General features: G+C 34.3%; 1 protein-coding gene across 3 annotated transcripts in view; it reads right to left on the bottom strand.

Moving 5' to 3' along the window:
- Window positions 1-26462, bottom strand: part of LOC132200422 (tyrosine-protein phosphatase Lar-like) — a 165591-nt gene that overhangs the window by 13461 nt on the left and 125668 nt on the right. For 2 of the 3 annotated variants that reach the window (XM_059625869.1, XM_059625868.1), the window contains exons 4-16: window positions 15654-15836; window positions 6887-6997; window positions 6282-6629; window positions 5489-5776; window positions 5000-5023; window positions 4844-4944; window positions 4581-4776; window positions 3661-3794; window positions 2986-3136; window positions 2263-2559; window positions 1703-1714; window positions 1312-1451; window positions 412-635 (exon numbers count right to left, since the gene is read on the bottom strand). In XM_059625869.1, the coding sequence (XP_059481852.1) occupies window positions 412-635; window positions 1312-1451; window positions 1703-1714; window positions 2263-2559; window positions 2986-3136; window positions 3661-3794; window positions 4581-4776; window positions 4844-4944; window positions 5000-5023; window positions 5489-5776; window positions 6282-6629; window positions 6887-6997; window positions 15654-15836 (2209 nt within the window). The remainder of the gene's footprint in view (window positions 1-411; window positions 636-1311; window positions 1452-1702; window positions 1715-2262; window positions 2560-2985; window positions 3137-3660; window positions 3795-4580; window positions 4777-4843; window positions 4945-4999; window positions 5024-5488; window positions 5777-6281; window positions 6630-6886; window positions 6998-15653; window positions 15837-26462) is intronic. The other variant, XM_059625870.1, reaches the window with a different exon arrangement.

Here is a 26462-nt window from a genome sequence, read left to right on the forward strand (position 1 = left end):
ACAATAAACAGTTAAGAATGCAAATTTTCAATCGCAATCAGTTTTCTTTTAGAATATTTAATAATAATTGGGGACATTAACTTAAGATATTTTTAACACGATGAGCCTGTGAGGTCCCATTGATTTTAGTCTAGATTTGAGATAAAAAATACCTGTTTGTTTGCATAATAAACCAATGTGAACGGCAAGGAAAGTCTGAAAATCCTCTGTACCCTTCTATCTATAAATAATTCTGTGTATTTTGACTTTGATCTCGATTTCACTGAAACCTCAAACGATCAACTACCGATTTGTTGGCACAAAAAATTCGATTGAAATCCGATATACGTCTCTTTCCGTCCGCTCGCGTATTTGCGTCGGCCGCGAGCGTTTTGCGCGATAATCAAGCGCCTACCTGTGTGTGTTATTTACCTTATCTCAAGCGTGGGTTTGTTGGGCACCCCGCCGGGAGTGGTGCCCATCACCGCCTTGCTCTTTTCACCCTCGCCGCGCCTCGTCAGCGCCGACACCTGCACGGCGTACTCGGTGTTGGGCTGCAGCCCCGTCACGTTGAGTTCGCCACCCCCCGAGGTCAGTTCCAACTTTAAGCTCGGCACTTCAAACACCACCGGCTCGAGGAAAAGATTTTCTTGTCCCTGGAGAAATACAATAAATCTTTAAATACCTCAAAAATAATGCCAGAGATCCGCTTTTGATTATTTAATTTGCGTTATCTTTTGTAGCGAGAAGTGTATTTTTTAGCAATTAAGATGTGTTTCTATCCAAAAATGTAATTTTAAAATCCATTTTAGTAATTTTTGCTTCATTCAATAACAAAAATAAATCTTACAAAATTCATTTTCATTAGAAATGTTAAAAAATGTCTGTTTCCTTCAAAAAAATTCCCATTCCATAGGCAAATTATCTATTTATTAATTTATCTATAATTTTAAAATTTTTTGATGATATCCTGGCAACCTTTCTGGTCACTGGTAAAAATATTATTAAAATTCAAAACTAGATTAAATTTTAAAAGATCAAACAGAAACTCTCTCGATTGCTTTTAAATATTCTAAAAGTATTAATTTATTACAAATTTGAAGTAAAATTTCTGAATGTTAAAAGTAAAAAAAAAACAGCCCGTTTAAAGTTTTCTGACCTACTTAATCAAAGAAAAGTGCACGTCAATTTCCAACTCAGCATGTCATTCTGATAAAACTTCTTGTTCGAAACAAACTTTGATCACTTTGATGTTACACAAGCCAGAGAGGCAAATATATATCAAGAACTTTGATATTTTCCAAGACTGGGTATGAAATACACAAGAATCACCTCAGGAAGCACTTCTTTGACGGTAATCTTGTAAGCCTTGATCAACTCCCGCCGCTCCGTGTCCAGCGGCGGCCGCCACCAAACTTGCAGACAAGAAATGTTCACTGGCAACACCTTGACGCCCTGCGGAGGTCCTGGCACTAAGTTCGCAGTCAGACAGATATTCAAGCATTAGAAACAAACGCCTGTGGGACCGGAATGCCAGAATGTTGTGATTATGGTCGTCTTCGTAATATTATTACAAGGAGGGATAAATTGTTGAGAGGATTATTATAATTATTAAAAAATCTCATTTACGGGGAAAATGCAGATGGAGGTTTCTAGAATCAGTTGGTTTTTGAAAAAGAGGTTTTAATATTATGTTATTTGTTTAATTCGACAAACTACTTACTGTAGAACTCGCCTGATGCGTTTGTGGGACAGCAAAAATGTGCAAAAAATAAAGTGTGATTATAATAGTGAAAAACATTCTCAAGAATAGTGAGATTGAAAAAGTGAAAATGGATTTCTTTAATCATTAAAGCATGTTTTGATTTATTTCAATTAACTGCTGTGTCTATTTAAGACAAAACTCAATTGGCATTGAAATTTGTTTCAAATTATTTAGTAAGGTGACCAAACCGAAAAGTAGCATGAAAGCCAAATTTAATTAAATATTCACTCTCATTTAGTTTTAATTTGTATACATTGTTATGCAGATTTGAAAAAAATATTAATTTTTTAAATTTTGCATGAAACTTCGCCTAAATTTTAATATTTGAGAACAGAATCGTTGAAAATTATTTTCATCCAACCTTTAATTTACATAATTTGGCTCTTTAAAATTTAATTATCCTCTAAGAAAAAATTCATTTTCACTTTTATCAGGTAATCAGAGCTATTGCGCGTGAAATTTTTTAATGTGCCCTAGCATGCGCAAATCAAGCGTGCCGGTGTGAATTTTAAACTCACCTGACTGGTACGTGTCGTCGAAGGTGGTGGCCTTGATCGGCTCGGACGCCTTTCCCACCCTGCCCTTGAGGGTGGCCGTGACGGAAATGAGGTACGTCGTACCTGGACTCAACCCCTGCAGCACCGCCTCCTTGCCGCTGGTGTGCGTGACAACCTCGGTGGCCGCCGAGTCCTCCTCGCGGGCCACCACGCGGTAGACAACGCCCGGCGGCGACGCCGCGGCGCCCCATGACAGATGCAGCTTCCGCGCCTCGGCGTTCACGACGCTCAGGTTGACCGCGGCGGCTGTCACTACAGCTACACAGGGGCAGATTTGCTCGAAATCGTGTTTGGTAGTGCCAAGAAAATTGATTTTCTTTGTCTTATTTTCATTGGAAAATCCAAGTTGTCAATAAAATTACTTTAAAGCATTTTAAATTCTAGAAATTTCATCTTATTTTTCTTCCTAATAATTTCCATTTTTAATTATTCCTTGGTGCAAAAGTGCATAAGTGAAACAAAAAGTGCTGCATGCAATCAGACTGTGCTTTTACACTACAAATTAATTTTCGGTGCTCTATGTAGTTATTATTATTTTTTTTTTAATTAATTGGCCCTGATTAATTCATTGGTTCTCCACCAAAATTTAGCGCTGATTTTAAAAACCTCCAGAAAGTTCCGCGACTGATGACATAATTATATTCTTTAGGCCAATTTGAGAAAGGATAAAATGAAGTAACTTACCGTAGGGTGGCGTTTTCACAACCAACGGGCTGGTAGTCGCCCCTTCACCCCTTTGAGACCTTGCTGCCAATGAGACATGATATACCGTGTCAGGAACCAAGCCGGTCAGCTCATAACTGTCGGAAATTGGAAGGCGTCTATGATGCCGTTCCTGTAAACAATGGAAAAAAATATTTCATATATTAATAAAAAAAAAGATCAATAAGTTCAGTTAATTTAACTTAACATCATAAAATATTTCATTACAAAAGTGAATCAATTATTGCTGTGTAGTGTGTATCATCAAAACTTCAAACTTTGATCATTTAAATCAATTTAGATGTACTCTCTCATATTTACTTAGCCCTGTTTACATATTTAAAGTAAACTGAGACTAAAAAAAAATCTGCATATTGAACCAATAAATTTAAGAGCCTTTAAACCACTTCCATAATTTAAGAGTAAACACGAAAGATAAAAAATATGGTTAAGATCATTTGATTTTTTTTTAAATTTCAACCAAATTTCATATAAATTATAATTATTTTTAAATTTTAATCAATTTTGAAGCTATAGTAATTTTGTTGAATTTTATTTGTATATAGTTTATAATAAAAGCACAACTTTTGACATTAAACTTTTGACATTAAACTTTTGCAATACTCATTTGCATGACCAATAAATACATTTCCCTACCTTTGTGTATGTGTCGTTCCAGTACAGATCGTAGGCAGTGAGGTGTTCGCCGGCGATGACAGGTCGACCCCATTGCAGCTTGACAGAATTTTCACCTATTTCGCTGGCGTCGAGATTTGTCGGCTGCGACGGAACTAAAACACAAATCGGACAGAAATGGCGCATAATCGAATAATAACTGGAGCGCACTGCATTGAATCTCTCGTTGCTGCATTTGCAGGCAATTAATGCAAATTTCACTGAGCTGGCAGCTGCATTGACGCGAAAAAACATCTAGCATATTATGACTGGCCAGGCAGCTAATTAGTGCGCTTTGAATTTTTGATTGACAGCCGATATTATATAACCCGGCAGATTGTTGATTTGCTATCAAAGAACACCTTTAATGGCTTTGATTCTCACAAATGGAAATGTTTTGTAAAAGCATAAAATCATAAATAATTTGTATTGATATTAATATTTAAAAATAATAAATCAATGTGAAATATTATTTAATTATTTCAATACAAATAGTTTTATTTAAATTTTTTCATTTTTAATTTATCTGCTATTTAAAAAGTATTATCATAAATTGAAACATAAACCTGATTTTAGAACAACTTAAAATTAAGTGCCAAAATTTTTTAAAAATTTATAGGAGACATAAATATCAATACACACATTCTCCATTTTTACAAATGCTTCTCTTCTCAGGTATTCATACACTATTAATATGTTTTAGTTTTTACTCACACATTACTTAACTATCTCCATGACATTATTCACAATTATTTTAATAATTTCATTTCATCGATTCTAAAATCAGTTTTATAAATTAAGAAAAGCAATCAATATATAAAGTATTACAGGATTAATGAGTAAAGTTAATTTTTGGTGCAAATTTTTGTCACAGTTGCAAATTGAATTTTATTTTTGCCTACCTCCTTGCTGAGTTTTGACGAGCACAGCCGACGACAAAGGTCCCGGGCCAACGTTAGTTAGGGTCTGCACTCTGATGGTATAAATGCTGTGAGGGGTGAGTTCGCTAATGGTGGTCAGCTGGTTGTTATCCACCACCTGCGAGCGCCACTGGCTCAAAGGCAAATTCGGCGATTCGGTGTAATAAACTTTATAGCCCTGCAAAAAACGAGAGAAAGAAAGTTTCAACCAAATTGAATCGTAAAAGCAGGCGATCCGCTCTGACTGTTATTTGGCCGTTCGGCGTTTCGGGCTCTTCCCACTGAATGACCATTGTGCTCGAGCTGAGCGGCCGGACCTGCACGTTCTTCGGCACCGAACCGCCTTCTAGGAAAACGATAATCAGAACAATTTAATTGACAAATTTTTTCGAAAATCATACTTGCGTTGCCCTGGAGTGAATCGACTGGAATTGAAAACAGGGAATTAATTATCAAACCTTATAAAATATTATAAATACGTTAATACAGACACTTTTTTTACTAAATAGTAGAATAATCCGAATCAATTTTTTAGCATATAAGTAGATGCTTTTTTCATAATTTATTTTAGGTATATTTAAAATAAAAGTAAGAAATTTACAATGTGCCACAAGAACATACATAATTTGCCAAAGTTAAATTAATTGCTCTTTTTTAAGTAATTAAAAAAAAATTCATAATTAATTTCAATTTTATATCAGTTTGATAAACAATTTTTTATTAATAAAAAGACAAATAAAGATGTGTATTTATTTAAATTATATAATAACTAAATTGTCTTTTTTTACTGATTATGCAGATTTGTTGCTTTCACATGAAAACAAAACTCAATAATAGATAAAGTCGATCGTCGAAGTTTCTAGACCCTAATTATAAATAATGAATCCAACCTGTTTCGCCTGTGGTTGCCGTTACTGGTTTGCTCGTCGGTCCACGGCCGATATTGTTGAAAGCCGAGACGTGAAACTCATACTCGGTGAAGGGCGAAAGGCCACGCACGGTGTAGAACCTGGTGATGATGCCGCTAATTTCCGAGTACGCCTGATTGGTTGCGGTTCGCGGTTTGTATTGCAAGACGAAGAACTGCGGGTCCTCTTCTTTCGGGTACGACCAGCTCAGTCTGGCCGAGGTGGCACCGATTTCCGAAATCATTAGTGACACTGGCGCCACTGGCAGAGCTGCAATCAATCACGTTTTTCCATTATAAAGTTGCCTTTTAATGTTATTATTTAATTTCATTTTTTCGATTGAAATTCAACAATTGAAGTCAATATAATTTAGAATAAATATCACTGAAATTCCGTTGAAAATTAATAAAATAATGGATTTTTTGATGGACAGTAACAATGTTTAAGGTTTCTTGTGAAAAATAATTGTCTAACTAAGAGGTATTCTTGAGAATTTATTTATAATTATTTCTTTGTTTATTTTTTAAATTTATCTCCTAAAATTTTACAGACATAATAAAAGAAAGTAGAATAACAAAATACTGTAATAATAACGAATTTTAATAATAATTAAAAATAAAAAACTTATTAAATGTGAATAAACTTGAATATTTCTTCTTTAAAAATTCTTAAACTTATTAAACTTTAAATTAAAATAACATTTAAAATTGTCTTAAACACGGCTTTCATATTAAATTATGTAGTATTTTTTTTTTTTTTTATTCTGAATACTCACATAAAACTTTCACCGTCGTTGTTGATTCGATCGTCGCCAATGGACTCTTGGCCACGCATGTGTAATTGTCCGTCTCCCTGACGTCTTCCAGTTCAAGGATGCTCCTACCTATGGGCAACGGCGACCTGTCCTCACCTCCTTGAAAGGACAGCTCTTGAGCAGGGGTGGTCGAGGTTGTGGCGAGACTGGAAGGGCCGGTGATGAAAACGTCCGGACTGTTTGTTTTCCGCCACTGAACCGACGGCATCGGCGAACCCACGGCTACGCACGTGATGTTCAAACTACCCCCAAGAAGGACTTCGAGAACCGACGGTGGCGGAATTGTGAATTGGGGAGGCACTCGGCGAACTGCAATAATTAACCGGACAAATAAAAAACAGCAAAAAAAATTAGTTTTTATTATTTGTAGAATACATTTTACAATTAATATTTGAAAACTATACCTTTTTAATTAAATTGTTCAATTAAAGAAAAAATTTAAAATAAAATATAACAATTATGAAGCAAAATAAGTGCATCTTAGGTACTTTTTATATTCATTATTTTTCATAAATGTCTCAAAATGTCGCTTATTAATTTACATAATTCATAAGATGAAAACTCACCTTTGACGTAAAGCATGATGGCATGTGAATATTCAGTGCCCTGTTCATTTTCTGCAACACATTCATACTTTCCTTGGTCCGCTTCTTGGCTGTTGCTCACCTGGAGGCTTCCTGAAAAACACGATTTATTTTTTGTTTAACTCCACTTCTATGAAGAAATTGTAATTCTTTTTCTTAACAACAAAAATGAAAACCAATTTTTATAAGGCGATTTATTTATTTTTTCCTGGTAAATATCAAGTTTCAATTGTACGATGAAGCCATTTTATTTTGTAATCTGCTTTTCTTGTACAAATTATTCTCTAGCTTTGCAAATTGGAAAAAAAAATTACTCAATCCTGCTCTCCAGTTTCTTTCCTCAAGGCAGAGTTCGTAGACAGTTTTATCGACCGCTCTCTACGCACTCCTTCTTTTTGTTGTACGCGCATTTATGCATTTGCAGAGAGGTAGAAATGAAATCGCCTCTAACCTGTCATCTACTCAACGTGCCACTCCATAAAATGACAACGCCGGGGAATTCAATTTGCAAGTACAAAACGCGTAAATCGAATGCGCGAGAAGCTTCACATTGTTTCAGTCACGTGTCACTTTAAATAATTTTTCTATTCGCTCAGAATCGCGACTATTCGATTAAAAATTTTTGAATTAGCTTGTGTTTCCAAACGTCAAAAATCAATACTTCGGACATATTAATCCGTTCCGGCTTTACTTATGCAACGCGCCAAACACGTTGTACGCAATTTGGGGAAAACAGACGCTCGCCAATTTTGACGTTTATCCGGGTCGCCAAATTTTGTCAGGAAATGGAGAAACCAAAATGTGTCAGATTATGTTTCAATAAAAATAATTGTCTTCATTAGATTTTTACTTTACACATTCTTTAATAAATTTTTATTATTGCATAGCTTCATGTTATTACACACCAATTTTTTTTGTAACCAAATATTTCTCTTTCGTACAAAAAAATGAACTATCAAATTTTTAGGACTGCAATGATCTTTTTGATCTCGGAAGTTTTTGTTGTTAAATCTTTGCTATTGATGGTGCCGTTTTGTAAACAAAAATTAATTTTCTCCTTCAATTTCATTGTTTTAGAAATTGTGGAAAAAAATAAAATGAATTAAGTTTCAGACATTCAAGCTTTTGTGACAAAATGAGGGCCCCCGTTAATTTCCTAACTCATCGAATTGTTTCCATCACGCCGAATATGGAACCGGCACAATCAATTAGTTGACGCTTCTAGGAAACAATAATCCCGGCGAGCGCACATTCAATTACTTGTCGGCGAAAATTATCACGGCCGTCACCACCGCACAGTTTGGCGTGTTTTCTCCCTGTCTAGTTTTTGGCAGACAATATAACGACGTTATCATCTTCTCTGTGTGTGGAGCGGTGGCGTGTCTTCGCTGCATATTTCTCGGCGACAGCGGGCGCCTCGAACTTTAAGTGCGCTGTGTACTTGGCGTAATAAGTTTTAGTGGCTAATTTCGTTACCCATATTATGGGCGTGCAACGCGACACACAATGAGCCCCACAACGAACTTTCTTCTTCGACGTGACACCCGTTGGAGAGGCCCTGAGAGCATGCATGAAAGTATTTCGAATATTTTAAGCTACTCTTAGCACATATATTACTAGATCAGAAGAAAGTGATTACGCAGCTCTCAATATTTTTTAAACGTAAAAATGAAAATTAATTTATCCTTTTTATTTTATAATTAAACGAAAGTTATAATGCTTTTCCATTAAACTTAAGTGTTTTTAAATATTGATTAATCAAATTGTAAAAAGCGTTACATAACTCATGGTAGGATTCATAATCAGAACCAGATAATAAGATGCTATTTTTTTATATAAGATATAATTTATCTGCTGCTGCAGATATATAAAGCATATTTTTTAACATTGTATCAGTTTCATAACTTACACAAAAGAATTACAGCAATAAATTGTGAGCAGTCAAATAAAGATTATCATGGTTTGCCTTGTACTCAATATATTAAAATTTTTTTAATGAACAAGTATCCTTGCACGTTGATATGGGCATCGTTAAAATTTTAATAACTGTAATTAATGTAAAAAAATTTAATTCTAAAAATAATTTAATACAAATATAAAAAATGAAATAAAAATGTTAGTATTGCTCAGTTTTGTGCTTAAAATTAATTTTATATTGTATAAAAATAATGTAATATTAAAGGTTTATGTTTAAATCTTAAAGTTTTAATTTAAAATACATATGTACAATATTTAATTATAAATTGCAATTTTTGTCTTTCACGTTCTATCTTCAGGAGTTCAAAAGTAATAACGCAAATATTTTCAATTACCTTTCAATTCCCTTGTCCTGCAAACCCGTGAGTTATGAGCAAAATTGTTAAAATATATCGCTGGCTATAACATAAAAGATAAGCCGCTGGAAGAATTACGTTGAAATTGGATTTGAATTTGTTGATAATTAAAATCGCTCTTTCTCTCGCCGGGGAACCTTTTCCGACTTTATCAATTACATCACGCGTCACGAGCAAAGCCTGCGAGATTTTGCTCTCAAGTTTGCTGCGCGCCTTCGCTATTTTGAATAATAATTCCCAGGGACCTGTTCTCTCCCCATTAGCTCCAAACAAGTGGTGAATAATGAATTGCCAAGCGGCGGCAGCTCAGGTGGCCTACGAGCGAGACGTAAACCCACGTCAGCAGACATGCACAGCGTACAGAGTTGTGTATGCTTGCTTATTTCTTGAGAGGGTTCAAGATTATTTTTATTTTTAAATAATTTGTTTTCCAACTCACATTACCCGGAAGGAAAACAATCAACGATTCAATACAACAGCTTTGCCAATTACTGCAAATGTAAAAAAAAATGAAGTTATTTTTTATGAAATTTAAAAATTTTATAAATGGATATGTGGGCATTCAACAAAAATTGCATGAATTGAATGATATGGGCTTATTTAAAAAATTGCATAAATTTATGGTGAAAAAATTTCCACAATAACAAGCCCACAATAAAATATGAATTGGTAATCGTCATTTTGCCACTTTCACCTGCGACATGTTTAAATAAAATATCATTTTATTTAAAAAATCTTACATATTATATTGAATCTTACAAGTAGTTAGAAATTAAAATAAAAGAACGATAACTTTCTTGGAGAGCAGCGCGTTTGCTCATGGAATAGTTTTGCAGATTGTGATCGAAACCAGTGTAGTTGTTTGTGATTTTGAATGAAAACAAAATTTTCAACGGCCGTCAATGCTAACTTTGTCATAACTGGACTTTTTCAAAAGAAATTTTAAAGTGGATTCAGAAACTGAGCGAGAAATCCAATGCAAGCAAATTCAAATGTCCAAATTTCAACTTCTAATCGGAAATCTAAATTCTTTTTCAAAACAGATTAAAATTTGTTACTAATATAAATAATTTTTCCACTTAAAACTCTAAAATTAAGACAAACTGATGTAAAACGTAAGGTCATTTTTTATTTATCTACAAAGTTTATTTGGGTAAAAATTACCAAAAGATAATTAATATTAATTTTTTTGCACACACACAAAACCATTTGCTGTATATGAAGAAAGATTCCCAAAATAATAATAAAATAATAATTAATTAGTTATGGGACTGTTTCTTCATTTAAAGCAAAAATGCTCTTATTTAATGAAAATATCAGTAAGTGGAAAAAAGATTGTCACATTTTTCTTGAATTAAAATGAAATGAAACATACCGAAAAGAATTTTAGATGCATATACAAATAACAACAACATTCAGCAAATTTATCAGGATTAAATTTTATGGAGAAAAAAACACTCCTGAGACCTATCAATATTTTATAGTCATTCAGCTTCCGTTTCTCTCTTTCACTTTAAAATTTTTGATAATTTGGATTGACTAATGTTGATGGATTAATAATGGCAAGTAAATCTGCTCGGTTCGCTTTAAGCCCGTCGTTTGGAAAGGTGTGTGGCGGGTCGGTTTTGGGATATGTATGTGCATATTTATTTGCACGTTGCCTTCTGCGTACACCCACATGCGTGTTTGTGTGGGAGGATTAGAAGGTCTACTGACAATTTATATCGCACACATATCCGCGCGGCGTGACACATAATAACGCAACACCTCTCGCCCCGGGCGCCTACTTTATTATTAGCAACACCTGAGCCACTGCACTTTGCAGGCCCGGTTAATAATAATTCTCTCTCGACTAAATAGCCGCGACGCAAAAACTCCCTCGTGCATAATCGCGTTTAAATCGTCCGGTCTAATTAATCGTCGCCGCTTTTTGCGCCGGCAATTCATTAGGCGGCTCGCACATGCGAAGGCGGCGTTATTATAATGATTATGCGCGGCCGAGCTGCGCTCGAGTAAATTTAATCGGTCGGGTTAATTATATACACGGCCGCCGGAATTATTCATAAAGGCCGAGATATGCATTTTGCATTAGTGAATAATTCACCTTTCCGAATCAATTGCCGGTGTGATTGCGAATAATTTGCAGTGCGCCAAAGCGGCCTATGCTCGGCTCTCCCCCGTGGCCGTGTAATAATATTTTGCGGATGTATAAATTGTTGCGGTGCAGGCACGCGTAATAAATCTGCTGGAATAGCGAGCGGGTTTCGCTTTGACGAGCAGATTTAATTGGTTTGCTTTGCCGAAATATGTATTGGGAAGCGATCGGGCTCTGCGCCAGGTGTGCAGAGGATGTATTTTTGTATAATATGCGTATGGCCTATCAAAATGTAAATGTTAAATAACTGAAGCAGACCCGAACGTGAAATATTAAATCCCTGCAGTATGCTTTTGATAAAAAGTAGAGTTTTAAAAATACATATTTCCAGCAAGACGGATCATAATAACAGTCAAATAAAATTATAATTGAATCAGGAACCATTTAAACTTGTGATTAGCTCATTTTTGTCTCTACAACTTGTGTTTATTGGTGCATTTGTTTCATTGAAAAAAAGGAATAAAAGTATGATTTAAAAAAAAAATTAAATGGAAAATTAAATTTATAGAACTGAGTGGAGTTTAAAATAAAATGAATTCTTTGGGACAAATGTTTTTGTTCAAAAAGCTGCAGGCTGTAAGATGATTTTTAGAGTAAAATACGACAATTTTTATAAAAATTACTAATTGTCATCAAACTTTATTTTTCTGATTGCCACGTAAAAAAAAAAAAAAAAAAAATTATGGTGACCCTAATGAAGGTGATAATTTTAGTTAGGTTGAAGCTGAACTACAAACAAACATTATTTTATTATTAAATTATTATTATTATCATGAAACTATAACTATTAAATTTCTTAAAATATGATTTACTATGCATGTATATGAAAAAATTTTAATCATTTTTTTTTAACCACGCTAAAAATTCAATCGCATTTGTAAGAAAATATATAAAATCATTTTTTTTTAATTATCCGGGCCGCTATTTAAATGCAAAGAAATATATATAAAAAAAAAACAAAATTGATGTAATATTTGAACTTTTTTTATTTAAAACATTTTTCGATGGCCACTGCACTCTTCAACCGAATGGAATCGCAATTAAACAAGCACTAAACCAACCCTCGACTGAAACACTCTTGACATTTTTTTTGCGCCGAGCTCGTGCAATTTCGAGAGCGGAATGTTTGGGCGGGACGAGCGCGATATTTCGCCATCACAAATGACACATTTTAAGTGTCCGGCTGATAGTTGGGCCGTCGCAAAAATGGATAAACACGGTGCAGGCCGCCGATTTTGTCTGTCGGGGGCCATTCATCAATAGAACGAGCTGTCACGGGCAAAATGTATGCACTCGAACAAAGAGACCCCATTTCACAACCAGAGCGGATTTTGCGCTTCATTAGCGAGCGAAATTCTGCATAAAAGAGGACAAAACATTTTGATAATTCCATCTTTTTTTTTGCCGAGAACAAGCAGCATATTAGGCAAAAAAATCAATCGTCTAGTTGGAAGAAAAAGAAGGAAAGAAAGACGAAGGAAGAAAACAGAGAGAGTTGGAGAGAAGCAGATGGAGCACCACTTCGCCTCTCGTAATGCCACGGAAAACTTTTGCTCCACATCTTTCTCTGCGCTGATTATTATGAGAGACATAAAACAAATCCAATAGCGATCATCTCTCTTTCTCCTTTTTCTTATTTGATCTGCGCTCATTATTTCCACCGAGGGGATTTTTGCACATGGATCAACCTGTGAATTGAACCTGCCTGCTTTGTCTTTTTTTGCAAAAATGGAGGGCTTCAGAATAATTTGGCCTTGTCGTCAAAGCCGTAAAAAAACTTTAACTATATAATATACATAATATACATTTTTTATGGGCTTTGAAAGAAGTTGCAAGAAGCGAAAAACAGCAGCAAACTACATCATTAGTACGGTGAGTGGCTGCAAGTTTTGTTTGAGTTAGTTTAGGGTGATTAAAATTAATATAATGAGTGCTATACTTTGCTGAATTTCATGGACCTGTAAATTATTGATCCTTTGGAATTTATAAGATCATTCTTGTAAATACATATTGAAAAAAATTAATTGGGCCATAAATGGCCTGGTGTTACAGTTTTTTTTTTTAATAAATTCATACCGTTAATTAATGCGAATCTGGAATATTGTGTAATTCTTAATAAAAATATAAGCGATGATGAAAGTGATTATATTTTATGATAATAGAATGTACGTAACTGAAATTAGTCGACTATGGAACTGTCTTTTAATTCCTGAATCCGATTGAAAACAAAAGTCATCGTTATGTATATAAAAAATACTCGAACTCAGGAAAGAAAGACACTATTGATTGAACATGAAAAAATCTCACTATTTGCATTCTCGTCAGCGAAATTAATTAAATGTGGATTGCTATTAGCAAATAAACTAAAGGAAAAAAGAAGCAGTTGGCATTTAATATCGAGAGCAAGCGCGTTCGGATTTCTCAAATTATTACAGAGCCTAAGCAAAAGCATCACTTTCTGCGAGGCAGGGAAAAGTTTTATAAGCACCAGAGAGGGCAGTTTGATATTCGCGCCGGGAAAGTCATCATTTTATGCAAATAGCCTCGAAAGTAAAATAAAACCAAACTCTCTTACCAATGCAGCCGTTCTCTTCTTCTCTCGGCTCGAAATGCAATTAATAATCGACTGAGGAAACGTGTATGTATTTCTCAAGAAGTTTGAAATAGTATTACGTGCAAAAGCGCCTTTTACTTTTCTCAACTCTACGTATTCGTACGTAGAGATGTAAAATATTTACTTTTGGCTCTAATTCCGCAGCGAGAGTTTAATAATTTTATTCATAAAGCGAATAAAGTGCTGTTTTTTATGCCCTTTTCTGCCTCTTTTTCTTCTCTTCCTGCTTTTAATATGCGCATGCATAACACAGAAGGTGAGCGCAGCTCACGTAAAAAAAGTGCGGCGGGTATTTATGAGCAGGGCAGCCCTGGGAATGGCAAGAAATATTACCGTGCAGATTTGCGAATTCGCTCTTTCGTCTCGTGTCGCGACCACCGCGCGCATAAAAAGCAGCAAAAGGGATGGGTGGGTCATTTCTCTTTAACGACCTGCGCCGAATTGGACACTGAAGCTGCACGTTAAATTTAGTTCCTCAATTATTGAAATTTGACTTTAGAGCTTCAATGACATTCAGGATTAAAATGCAGTTGCGATTCAAATACTTTTTCTACTTTATAATATTGCATATACATTAATTTTAAATTTACACATATCATGAATTTGCTAATCACGGACTATGGAACGCACTACCACGAAATCTTAAAAATCTAGAGGCGAAAGTTAATGTTCAATTTCGCATTTTTGTCGCAATTATAAAAATCTACACGCTCTTATTACTGTATATATATTTCTTTTACTGATCAATTTGCGTGTAAAAATATTTTATGTTAAAACTGGAGCGCTTGGCTCATCAGTCGCTTAAGGAAGGGCCTATAATTCAGTTTGGAGTTGGCATGACATGTAATATAATTCAAACACCATTACCAAAAAAATTACTCCAAAATGAGTAAATGTTCATCTTAATTAATGTAAGTGTTAAATTTGAGAATCTATATATTTGATAATTACTAATTAGTTCTTTGAATGAATTATAAAATTCCTAGATAACCGCTGAATAGATTATTTAAAAATAATAATAGATAATAAAAAAATAGCATTATTTACAAATAATTAAATATTTTACCTTATTCTCTTAATATAAAAATATTTTACATAAAAAACCATAATAAAATTAAGTTTGTAATTAAAAGTAAAGCTTTAAAAACATTGATTTTTAATCTGTTTTACCTTTTTCATCACAAGTAATTTTGATTTTAAAATTATTTAAACACATCAAATCCACATACCCGGAAAAACCCGATTATTTGACAGTTGCAATTTTGTACACTATGACGAATGAATGTAGGAAGTCAATGAAGAGCCTGAAACTAACTGCTTAGCTAGGCTTTTGGATCGCCCAGATAATTTCCAATTTCCAGAAAGAATGAAATTATCACTTTTCCCAACAATTGCAAAAATATAATGAATTTGTGTATAATTTTAATTTTAAAACTGACGTCTGTTTACTCATTACAGTCATTTCAAATTCAAACCGTTTCAAGCAAGCAGCTACTCAAATTTTAATTATTTAAAATACAAGATATACCTTAATTCACTAATATGTATAATATGTACCGCATATGCACAATGTACATTAAAAGAAAAAATAAATAGATAAAAAATTTAATATAATTTTCATATTATAATATTTAATTTTAAGCTTACCTTGCGGCAAAATGGTGAACCTTTGATCGGCCATGTCAATGGGAACGAAATCCTTCATCCAGTAGACCCTGGGTTCAGGGTCACCACCGACCTCGCACTGCAGCACCGCCGTGTGTCCGACTTCCACGACCTTAGTTGTCGGCGCTTGGATGATTCTCGGAAAGCCGTCGGGCGCTTTTTCAACTGCGAACAAAAAAATAATAAAGTATAAATTTCATGAATATTTACGCCTGTCCGGCCGAGAGAGGCATATTTCACACACACACGTGTAATTTCATATAGGAGTAAAAAATTGAGGCCCGAAACGGCGAAATAAATGCGCTGTCTTGCGCGTATTAGGAGCGCATATTGGATTTCGGCTGCGGAAAATAAATCTATTCGCAAATCCGGGCGTACAAAATGATTCATTGCAGCTGTTGCCGGTACGGGAAACATACTTTTGCAGAGGCAAAAAGTGGCCGGTGCGGCGGAGAAAGGTTACTTCTCTCGGTGCACATGTTCCACTTGGCGCGCGCTGCCGCCAGGGAAATCAACAGAGACTAAAGAAACCGTCATCTCAAATAATAATCACGGCACAATTGCACGTCTCTCTACTTTGCCGCGCGTCCGAGAGTGTGCAGCTCATTTTGTGCTCTATGTGCAAAAACTTTGCGGGAAAAAGTCGTTTGACTTTTATGACTGTTGCACCAACAGCCACAAAGAACGAGACGCAATCAGCCTCTGAGGATTGAGTCGGGAGTGAGACAAATCATTCCAAGATATGGATTGAGTGAAATTTTGAATTATAATGTTGAGAAAAAAAATTATCTGCACAATTTTTTCCAAAATTGAATTAGTTTTATTGCAAGAAACAAAAACTACAAAGGATATTTTTTAGTAGATTAGCATGATTTGAATTTTTTATTATTATATTTTTGTTTCTAAAAAAATACAAAAAAAAAAAAAAATTGAAGGAACAGGGAAAAATTCTAATTTTAGAAAGAAAGGTATTAAGATTTTCCTTAAAATTAAATATTCTGAAATAAAGTGCTGTATGGACTGAAGGACGATTCAAAGGTAAAGTATAATATAAATTGGATTGAAAAAAGGGAATTAAAAATTGATATTGCACCTTACAGTTTTCTTCTAAAAATATGCCGGCAAAAATTTGATTCTAATTAAAAAAAAATTAAATTTTGTTAAGTCCGCCATTAAATAAACAAAACAGGCTACATTTAAGAATGAAATTTAACAAACGTAATTAACAACGTCCCAAGTATTTATTTTAAAAGTGATTTTACTGCTCAGAGTTTTTTTTATTGTTGTAAAATTGTGTGAAAGAAAGTAAAGAAAAGTCGTAATTTAATGTAATTTAATTTTCCTTAGAGTTATAAAATTATAAATTTTAGAAGTTGCTCCTAGTATTTACTAGGGGCGAAAATGTACTTGCGAGTTTTTAAGAAATTAAGAAGACACCAGAAGTTTTGCATAAACTTTTAGAATTTATAATTCACTAAAGCTTGTACCAACAAGACAGTCGAGCCAGTTAAAAACAAAATTTTGTCGTAATTTTACACCGCGTAAACTTCTTTTTCGGAGAGGCAAAAATGAAATTTACGGCCGCGTGTCATTTTTTGCTGCGAAAAGTTAAAAGCATCACGCGGCGGAAAAGTGCTTACATATTGTTTCCCGGACGTGAAAGTGCAGTGTCATGCCGGTGGGGCAGCAAATTGATTCTGCAACAGGGCGAATTTGCGAGTGAAAAGCTGCGGGAAAAATCGCCCTTTCCATAAAACGGACGGACAAAGCCATTATTTGTCTGTGCGTGTGTGTTTGTGTGTCGATGATTGTGTTTTGATACGGCCAGCAAGCGTGCTGTTGCCTTTGGCCTGATAAATAATTCATCGGGCGACGCTCACACATACACACACGGGCACTCTCTTTTTCCTTCAACTGTTGATGGCGAATGACACACATAAATATCGCGCAGAGGCTGCGGTCTGGGGACCCATGCAAAGCCTCCCGACTGAATATGTATTGGATTATATACGAAAACATAAACAACCGCCGAGGAGGTTCGTCTCGTTGCGGTCGACGGCCGGGCTGCGCGCATAAATTTGTTTATGCCCCACGCGGCCCCTGTTTAATTTGCCTAAAAGAGGATTCGTGTCTGCGCGTCGCTTCTCGCAGGATTAGCCGCGCGCAATCGTCGACGTCTGCATAATCCGCTTGTTCGGGATAATTGAACGCGCGTGGTGTGCACCCTGTCGATGACAAAGTTTCAAATCTTTCATAACAGAAAAAAGTCAAAAGAGATATTTGTAAACTGAAACATAGAGTGCTTATTTTTCATACCAATTTGCTTATATGATTTAAATTTTTTTTAAATAATCAAACATAATTTTAATTTCTTTTTTCAACCACTAATTTAGGAAACAACTAATGAACAACAAAGTGCACAAGGAAGCAAAAGTTCAATAATTATAAAGTATGGATATTCAAATTATTGTATTATTAATGCACCTTTTTTTATTACATGAGATTAAAAAATATATATGCCTTTTGTTTAGGCTATTAAATTTAAGTTGGTTTTTCCACTAAAAAAAAAAAAAAAAATGCATTTTAAGTATCCTGCGACTTATCAATTCCATGATAAGTTGCACAACCCCAATGTATCCCTATTTTTGTTTTACAATCATGAAATTTGAAATTAAATTACTTTTGAATATAAAAATCTGCTATAAACTTCTATTGACTAAAATTTGAGATAGGGAGCAATTTCAAAACTGAATATAAAATAATGTATTGCAATGCCTTTAAGTCAAAAACATCCTTGAATCAAAATTTTCCAACTAATCTCAGTTAATTTGACATTTTATTATTGACTTTTAACTTCGGAAATTGTTTGAAAATTTCCTTTCATTTCTCAAATTTCTTTACCCTGTCTTGATGTTTGTAAGAAACGCAATTATTAATCAACCCTTTAATGCCGCACTTTAAGTCGGTTCCGGCGGTGGTTTAGTCGACAAAAGCACCCCACTCGCATTTGAGGCCATCATCATCATTATTATTGCGCACTCGCCATTATTTGGTACATTGGTGATGCAACCGAGCAGCAAATATACACTTTGCCGCAGCAAGAGTGTCGCCGCTCCTGCATTACAGCCTCTCTCTCTCTCTCTCTCTCACGTATGCTTTTCTCTCTGCAGCTCGCACAGAGATTTACAGCTCTTATATCATCCCTGGGTTTCCTCCCTTGAGGACGTGCGCTGGGGTGTAAAGAAGTGCTGGGTAATGCGGCCGGGCCACTATACGTGTGTGTGTGTATTCCCAGTAGTGGCGACGCCCATCTGTACTAATTACTCTTAATTATTCACCCTAGCTGCGCTGCCAACGTTGTTGCATTTTTCTAGCCCAAGAGTTTATTATGTGCAACGTGCACGCTTTGCTTTTCGCCGCCTCGACGGAGCGCCGAGGTCTCAATTTGCTGAATGCATTTCGTTCCAGGTGGAAAACTTTTTTTAATTTAAAGAGCAAAATTACACGTTGAATTTTTTAACTTTAACGAGGGAGAAAGATGGGTACAAGATAATCGTTTTTAATAAAAATTGATGCGGTTTTTTTTATTATAATAGTTCAAATTGATCAAAATAATTATGAAATTTCACTCTTGAAATGGTGCAAAGTAAAAATGATTTATTAACTATACAAAAAAAAAAAACATAATAAATTGTCAGCAATTTTATTCTACCTAATTTTATTTTAAAGATAATTTTTCTATTTTAAGAAAAATTATCTTTTGTTAATTTTATTCTTTATAAGAATATTTTGAAAATTATTTCATAAACATAGTCAAAATAAACAATGTAAAGAAAATATTTTTGTTAGTTAATCATAGCTAATACAATAAATAATGAATGTCAGTTACGATGGAAATTTCATAATAATGATGCTAGTGGTAGAGATTTTTTGAAAAAGCAAGTTGCTGATTTAAACACTTACGAATTATAATGAATTAGAGAAGAACAAAAGTTAATCTCTAATTACAAATGCCACTTAAAATTCTGAATGCAGGGCATTATAAATTTCCATTCATTCTTTTTCAGCGCCATTGAAGAAGAAAGTAAAGATTTGATTGATCGGTCCACAACACAAACACGAGACACTACCCATAGCACTCTACACAAAAGAATTCTTCAGAAACAAAATAGACACACGCACACTTAAACACAAACTTTACCAATATAGTTACGTAATTAACAATTTGAAAAGAAAATAATAGCTCGATCCATCAAGGAATAATTTTTCAGTGTATTTATCCCTTTTTCTCTTTCTCAAAGTTCGCATTGATTCTACATCAAATTTCCATATTTCTGGCGGATCAAATAATTGCATTATATTCCGTCCGCAATCCCCAAGGTTGCATTCAAATCCCTCCTACTTACGGCGTCTCTCACTTTCGTTTCGCGCGGCAAAGTGAAAAAGTCGGCCGAAATGAAAACAAATGGGCGGGTGTGCTTTCAATTTTAAATAGATTTATGGCTGCTCAGAAAAACCGCACACATCTCGGTCTTTATCTCTGCGGGCTGTTTTTGTTTTAAAAAATAAAGAGAGAAGGAAAAAGCTCTTTTTTTCTCCTGCATAAAAAAATAATGCCGCGCGCGCTCATATTTCAATTTAAAGAGAGGTCGGATGTGTTCCGCAGAAAAATCTGCTTTTGTTCCTTGAGTGAGGGAAGCGTCAAGGGCCGTTTACTGCCACGCAAGATGACAAAATGCGCGCGGCTTTTAAGACGCGCAGGCATCCACCGTGTCGTCTTCATTAACTGATATTATATAAAAGAGAAGAAGTTGGTTAATGGCGCGGCTTTGCCAGCGAGCGAGGCGCATAAAACCTTTTATTTATGATCAAAAATTAACATTAAAAGCTTTTATATTAAAAGTAATTTTCGGCACTCACTCTCTAGCTCTTTCTCATCCGCGCCCTAATTTCATTATGCAGAAATTGAGTTTTCCTTCTCCGCCGGCAGTGACGCCGTCGTGTCGTAAATTTAAGGCAATATCAATCCGCGTGGGGGTATTTTTTAGAGAGGCTTAGAGCTGCGGAGGGGGCTTGCGTGTGAAAAGTCTGAGTAATGACGTGAGCAGAATAATGAAATAAACCAAAGCTTACGCCTCTCAATAACGTTATTTTAATATTTTTGGCCAAGTCAGATAGAGACACCCTTTTGAGGGAAAAGTAACTTTATATATAAAATTTATATTATAAAATTGATAAGAGCTAAATATGTATTATTAAAAACAGTAGTTATCATCAAATAGGTAAATCTTTTTTATTTTAATGAGTAAATTTTGAGGTTGCTTACATTTAATTCGATTTATATTCTAAATTGACACTTTTAAAATAAATAATTAAGAGAAGGCAATTTATTTCAAAAGTAATTTTTACTTGGAGGTTGTCAATAAATTTGTACTGAACTGAAATGTTGAAATAAAATTACTAGCTAAAATCCTATATTAAATCCAGTAAAGATCTCTAAAATTATCTAGAAATTATAAACGTTGTTTGTGTTGGACATTTGTCCAAATCGTCTCAATTTGCATTGAAAGAAATTCAATTTTTGAGAGGGCAAAATTGAATTCAGTCTCATTAATCAAATTTGAAAGAAGATCTCTGTCAAAATTTGAGTTACCTTTCAAAATATAAGCAACAGTTTCATTTGCAATGATAAAAGATTTATAAAAAAAAAAGTGCTTTCCATTATTTGTCTTCTTGAATGATTTACTGTTCATTGAAGGTGCAACGAACTTGCCTTTTCTATGAGATAAGAATTTTAACCATGGATTAATTTATAGTGGAAAATCAACAAAATTAAAAACAAAATTGATTTTCTTCTAATTAAAAAAATATTTTAATCAATATCTCAGTGGTTTTTAATTGCAAAAGTGTTGTTTTATACAATTTAATTCCTTGATTCACAGTTAAAAAAATTCTAAATTAATTTATTTGATATTAATAAGTGGTTCAAAAATGATTCAATGACCATAAAGATTAAAAACTTTTTATTGTTAAAATAATTTTTTATGCAAGTAAGAATTTTGAGGCATTGGTTTCTATATAAATAATATGAAAATATAATTTATAAAAAAAATTTATCTATTTAAAACCAAATTAATTTTCTATAGCTTAATTACGCCTTCCAACAGCTTGCTTGAACGTCCTCCTAAAATGATTAGAGGAGGAAAGCGAGCTAGAAATTACCATCTCTGCACGTCGTCCTGCTCATATTACATTCATTCATGCAATTTCATACAAGTCTCTCGGTGCGCAAAAGAGTCTCTCTCCATTAGTACTAACTCCCTCGTCGAGCGTGAAACAATTACAATTTGCAAACAGCTCTGCAGATTGCGATGAGACGTCTCTCAATCTGCACGTCTCGTTTCTCTCGTGGTCATTATTCTGCGTGTTCGCGCGTTTTGTCTTCTCCGCCACTAGACAAACATTTGAATTAAACCTCGTCGCGTTTCGTCGCTGAAAATTCTCCCTGCTCATTATAACGCGAATTCACTGGCGAGATAATAAATTTATTTCCACGATACGAATCTTTTTGTTCATCCCTCTCTGCGGCGCTGCATGAAATTTTCTGTCATTTTTATCGCTAAAGATGGAATTCGGAGCTAAACTAGGGCACGTGACGGACGCTTTTCTGCGCCAAAAGAGCTGCTGTCTGCCGCTGGCTACGACTTCATTTATGGCGAATTTCATTCTCCACCGCCGTGACAAGATATATAGGGCGAGGAGAGCGACGAGCACCCTCTTGACGGTCGTATTATGGCACACGCCGATGAGCCAAAATAGTCATTTGTTTCTATATTTTACAAGACGTTATTTTTCTGCAATCTGGCATTTAAAAAAAAATTTAAATAGTAGAGTAAGAATATAATGTTATTTGCCAACTAAATTAACTATATGATTGATAATTTTATTAATATATTTTAAATATTTTTTTTATTTAGAAACTTATATTTTTTTATATAATTTTATAAATTATTATAAATAGTTAATGCACTGTATGATTTATAAATGTATAAGCAATGATATTAATAATCAAAAATAATTTTTTTAATGCACTATAAATTAAGTTAACAACTCAAGTATTATTAATGAAAGAAAAAATTTATTTTGCTGTAATTCCATGATCTCGTATTGCATATGATTCCTAATACATTTTTAATTCGTATTAGACTCTTTAAAAATTAGAATCGTTCTGGATGTGATAGGAACGAAGAACAATTATCCGAGATAATAATGTGAAGAAAATAATATTAAACACAATAGGCAGGTTCGCAGGTAGCTTTATATTTAAAAATAAAGTCATATTAATTTACTTTCTTTTAATAAAATTGGTGATTATCTCTAGTTATCAATTTATTCAAATATTGATAGTGGCAATTAAATTATCATTTTTTCCAGTATTTATTTTAAATCATTGTTAACTTCTGCATTACCATCATTTTGCAATTACGCAGCTCGACCGAGATGATGCGAGCGCGTTTCAAATTAAGGCATTTGGTTGTGCTAAAGACGTTTGCTTATAATTTAAGTGCAGGTGCGCGTTGTTGGTCGTGTGTTTTAGCGGCGCGCGGTAGAAACGTGTATTATTGCACGCGGCGGCACAAAATAGACGCAGTCCGATCGTAATTCCTCGGCTGACACTAAACAGAGGCACTAATGCACCAAGTTATGAGGCAATTACCATCAGAATTTAACGCATTACTCGGCATTAGGACGAGCATTAAGTGCGCCGAGCGTGCATTCGCAAAGGGACACACGACGTGGCGAGAGAGAAAGAGAGAGAGAATTATCAAAAGGAATATCAAATAATTCCCGAGATGAACGCGGAAGGGAAAATTGATTCAAACGGCCCACGTCTCAATAAAAAAGGAGAACGTGCGGATCCATATTATCCTCCCTTTATTATTCTTTTATCATGAAAGATGGAATGGTTATAAAAAAGAATTTTAAATAAACTCGCAAACGTTTATTTGATGGAGCTTCCTCCCTCATATTCTCTTCCTTTATGCAAAGGTATGTACCAAACACATGGCCATGTTTGAAAAGAAAGGCAAATCTCTTCTCCTCTCTCTGCGAGTATACAGGGTTTGCACAAAGAAGGCCTGGCATCACCAGCAGCAGATCATTTCATTTCCTGGGCGCGCAAAGAAAACTCTAATTTTTCAACAGAGGGAAATGGAAAGCAGCACGGATTTTTGAGCAAATGTTTATCATCGAGCAGACTACGCCAGTCTGTCTCTTCTGCTTGTTTAATGAACCAAACCCACAGGCACGAGAGAACGACGCTGCTGGCGAGCAAAATCTAATTGGATGTTGCTTTTTGAATATTTTCAATTTGAGGAAAGTATGGAGTTTTCTTTGGCAGCTAAATTCTCTGCTATCTACAAATTGAAATTAGTAACATCATTAAAATAGTAATGGAAAACAACCATTAATATTAAATTTAATTAGAAGCCATGAGTGGCATGCATATAAATAAGAAATTTCACTTCAAGAAATTGACAACAACGTAAAAATTATCTTTTCATAGGGCTGCTCATGTAAATAACTGAATCGCCTAGGTTTATTATTTATTTTTTGAAAGAATAAAATTAAGAATTCTTAAAAATTTTCCAAAATTAGTATTCAATAAAATAAATATCATAATTCAAATAAAAAAATTAAATGCCTAATTTAAATAAAAATTATTACACATAATAGTCAAACACATAAAAGTAAACAATAGTTAAAAATAACGATTTAATTTTAATTGACTATTTTATAAAGTGTAAAAAATTATTGTCTATTATATATTTAGTTAGACGACCAAACAATTTCTATTTTTCTATCACAAATAAAAGTAAGTGAGTTGAACGGTCTCAGTACTGCAAAAATTTCAAATATATTGCCTGGCTTTATCTTTTATAAAATATTTTTGTTGTTTACTCGCCCTGATTGTTTACATTCAATTATTAAAAACAAATTAATAAAATACTACGTTTTCTGATGACAAAACTTGACACGATTCCTGGTTACATTTCACAGGTGAATTGATTCAGCAAATTGCCTTACTTAAATTTACTTATATATTTCCTAAAATTTTGTGTTTTTTCTACATTTTCATTACTGCCAGACCTTGGGAAATTGCAGACATATTAACTTTGCAGAGGTCAATAAAATATTGTATAATTTAAAGATATTCTAGCATTTTTTTTGTGTGGTGGCAATTTTTATGTGTTATTATGAATTATGATATAGTATGATTCTTGATTCTGATTTTTTTTCTGAAAGGAAATGTTGGAACCCTTCAAACAGACTGTAGATTTACTTCTTTTACATAAAAATTAAATGACGTTCTAAGCTGAGATTGATTGGAAATGCCAATGGAAAGAAATAATTTCCACTTTCGCACTGAAATTGAAGTAAAAGATTGTACCAGGTTTCAGTCGATTTTTCAAAACTTGGTAATGTAAAAATGTGGATTTGTTTATTTCTCCCGTTGGAAAACTCAATTAACAACCTGCTACACAAATACATGGTTCAATTATATGGGCGTTGAAATGCCATCACGGATATTGCATTACTCGACCGAGATTGCAGCCTTTGTCATCAATTGCACCGCTGAGTGCACAAGTATGTTTTGCACTTGCACTGCATTAATTAGCTGCAGCCGGTGGTGCCGACCGTCCGCGTATTCAGTTTTTCCCTCGGCTAATCTGCTAAACAGCCCGCGAGCACATAATTTCGAGCCATCAAGCTAATCTCGCTTGTTGGAGGATTGCATAATTTTTCGCCCCCGAAAATTCGCTCGAAATTAGAATTCCGAATCCTTTTGTTGCGGCGTCTCGGAATTAATGCAAATTTATGCAAGTGATAATTTTGAATTATTGTTCAGGGCCCGCCGCAATTAATAAATTCCGCACCGCTGCGGGGCTAAATTTTGCGTTGAATAATTAAAAATTCATGCAGCGCGTAAACTCGTGAAGCTCTCGTCATGCCCAGTGCGAACATGCTGCAGCAAAATTTCGCACTCGCTCATGTGTCAAGTGTATTAATGCGCCGCACCGGCTAATGGTGCCATTAATTGCGAAATTCACTCTGCTCGCCGGCGCTCATTGTTCCCCACTTGCTGCTTTTTGCTTCGCACCAGATTTATGACAACCACCGAGCCGCGGAGCCCTCTAGCCGTGAGCGGCTTTTCCTTAATCTCGACATGAAATGTCCGACGAAAACATGTTTTTGATGCAAATTTTTAAAATATTCTCTCACGGAGAATTTACCGAAAAATTAAAGAGAACCTTTTTTTAAGTGAAGTGTTTTCGTAAATATTTTTTTGCTCAAATAATTCTTGTTGCAACAATTTTAAAGTATTTTATAAGTGATCAGTTTTTACAGTAGGATGTGTCTTCTTTGATTCTGGACCTTTTAGCAGACTTCTGCTTGTTTTGATCCTTTTTACTATCTTTCATTCTACTTTTAAGTATTATTTTATTTTCTATTTTATTTTTGTTGACCAGAATAAATGGACAACGCTGAATAAAGTCAGCAAAAACTAATATTTTTTCTACAACAATTAGACATAATAAATAGCAAGAGACTACTTTCATATTATATTATTATTATTATTATTATTGTTAGATTTAAACTGAGTACATCCTAGATCTAGATTTCATCGTTTTTAATTTGTTAATGTTTTTTTTTTTTTAAATTCAAGTGTAGAGTTAAAGTTGTGTTTGCGTTGTTAAGTGTATATTCCAGTTTCCGATTAAGATTTTC

This window comes from Neocloeon triangulifer, unplaced genomic scaffold (assembly GCF_031216515.1).
Source record: "Neocloeon triangulifer isolate White Clay Creek 2 clone unplaced genomic scaffold, ASM3121651v1 ptg000014l, whole genome shotgun sequence".
In the NCBI taxonomy this organism is placed as follows: Eukaryota; Metazoa; Arthropoda; class Insecta; order Ephemeroptera; family Baetidae; genus Neocloeon; species Neocloeon triangulifer.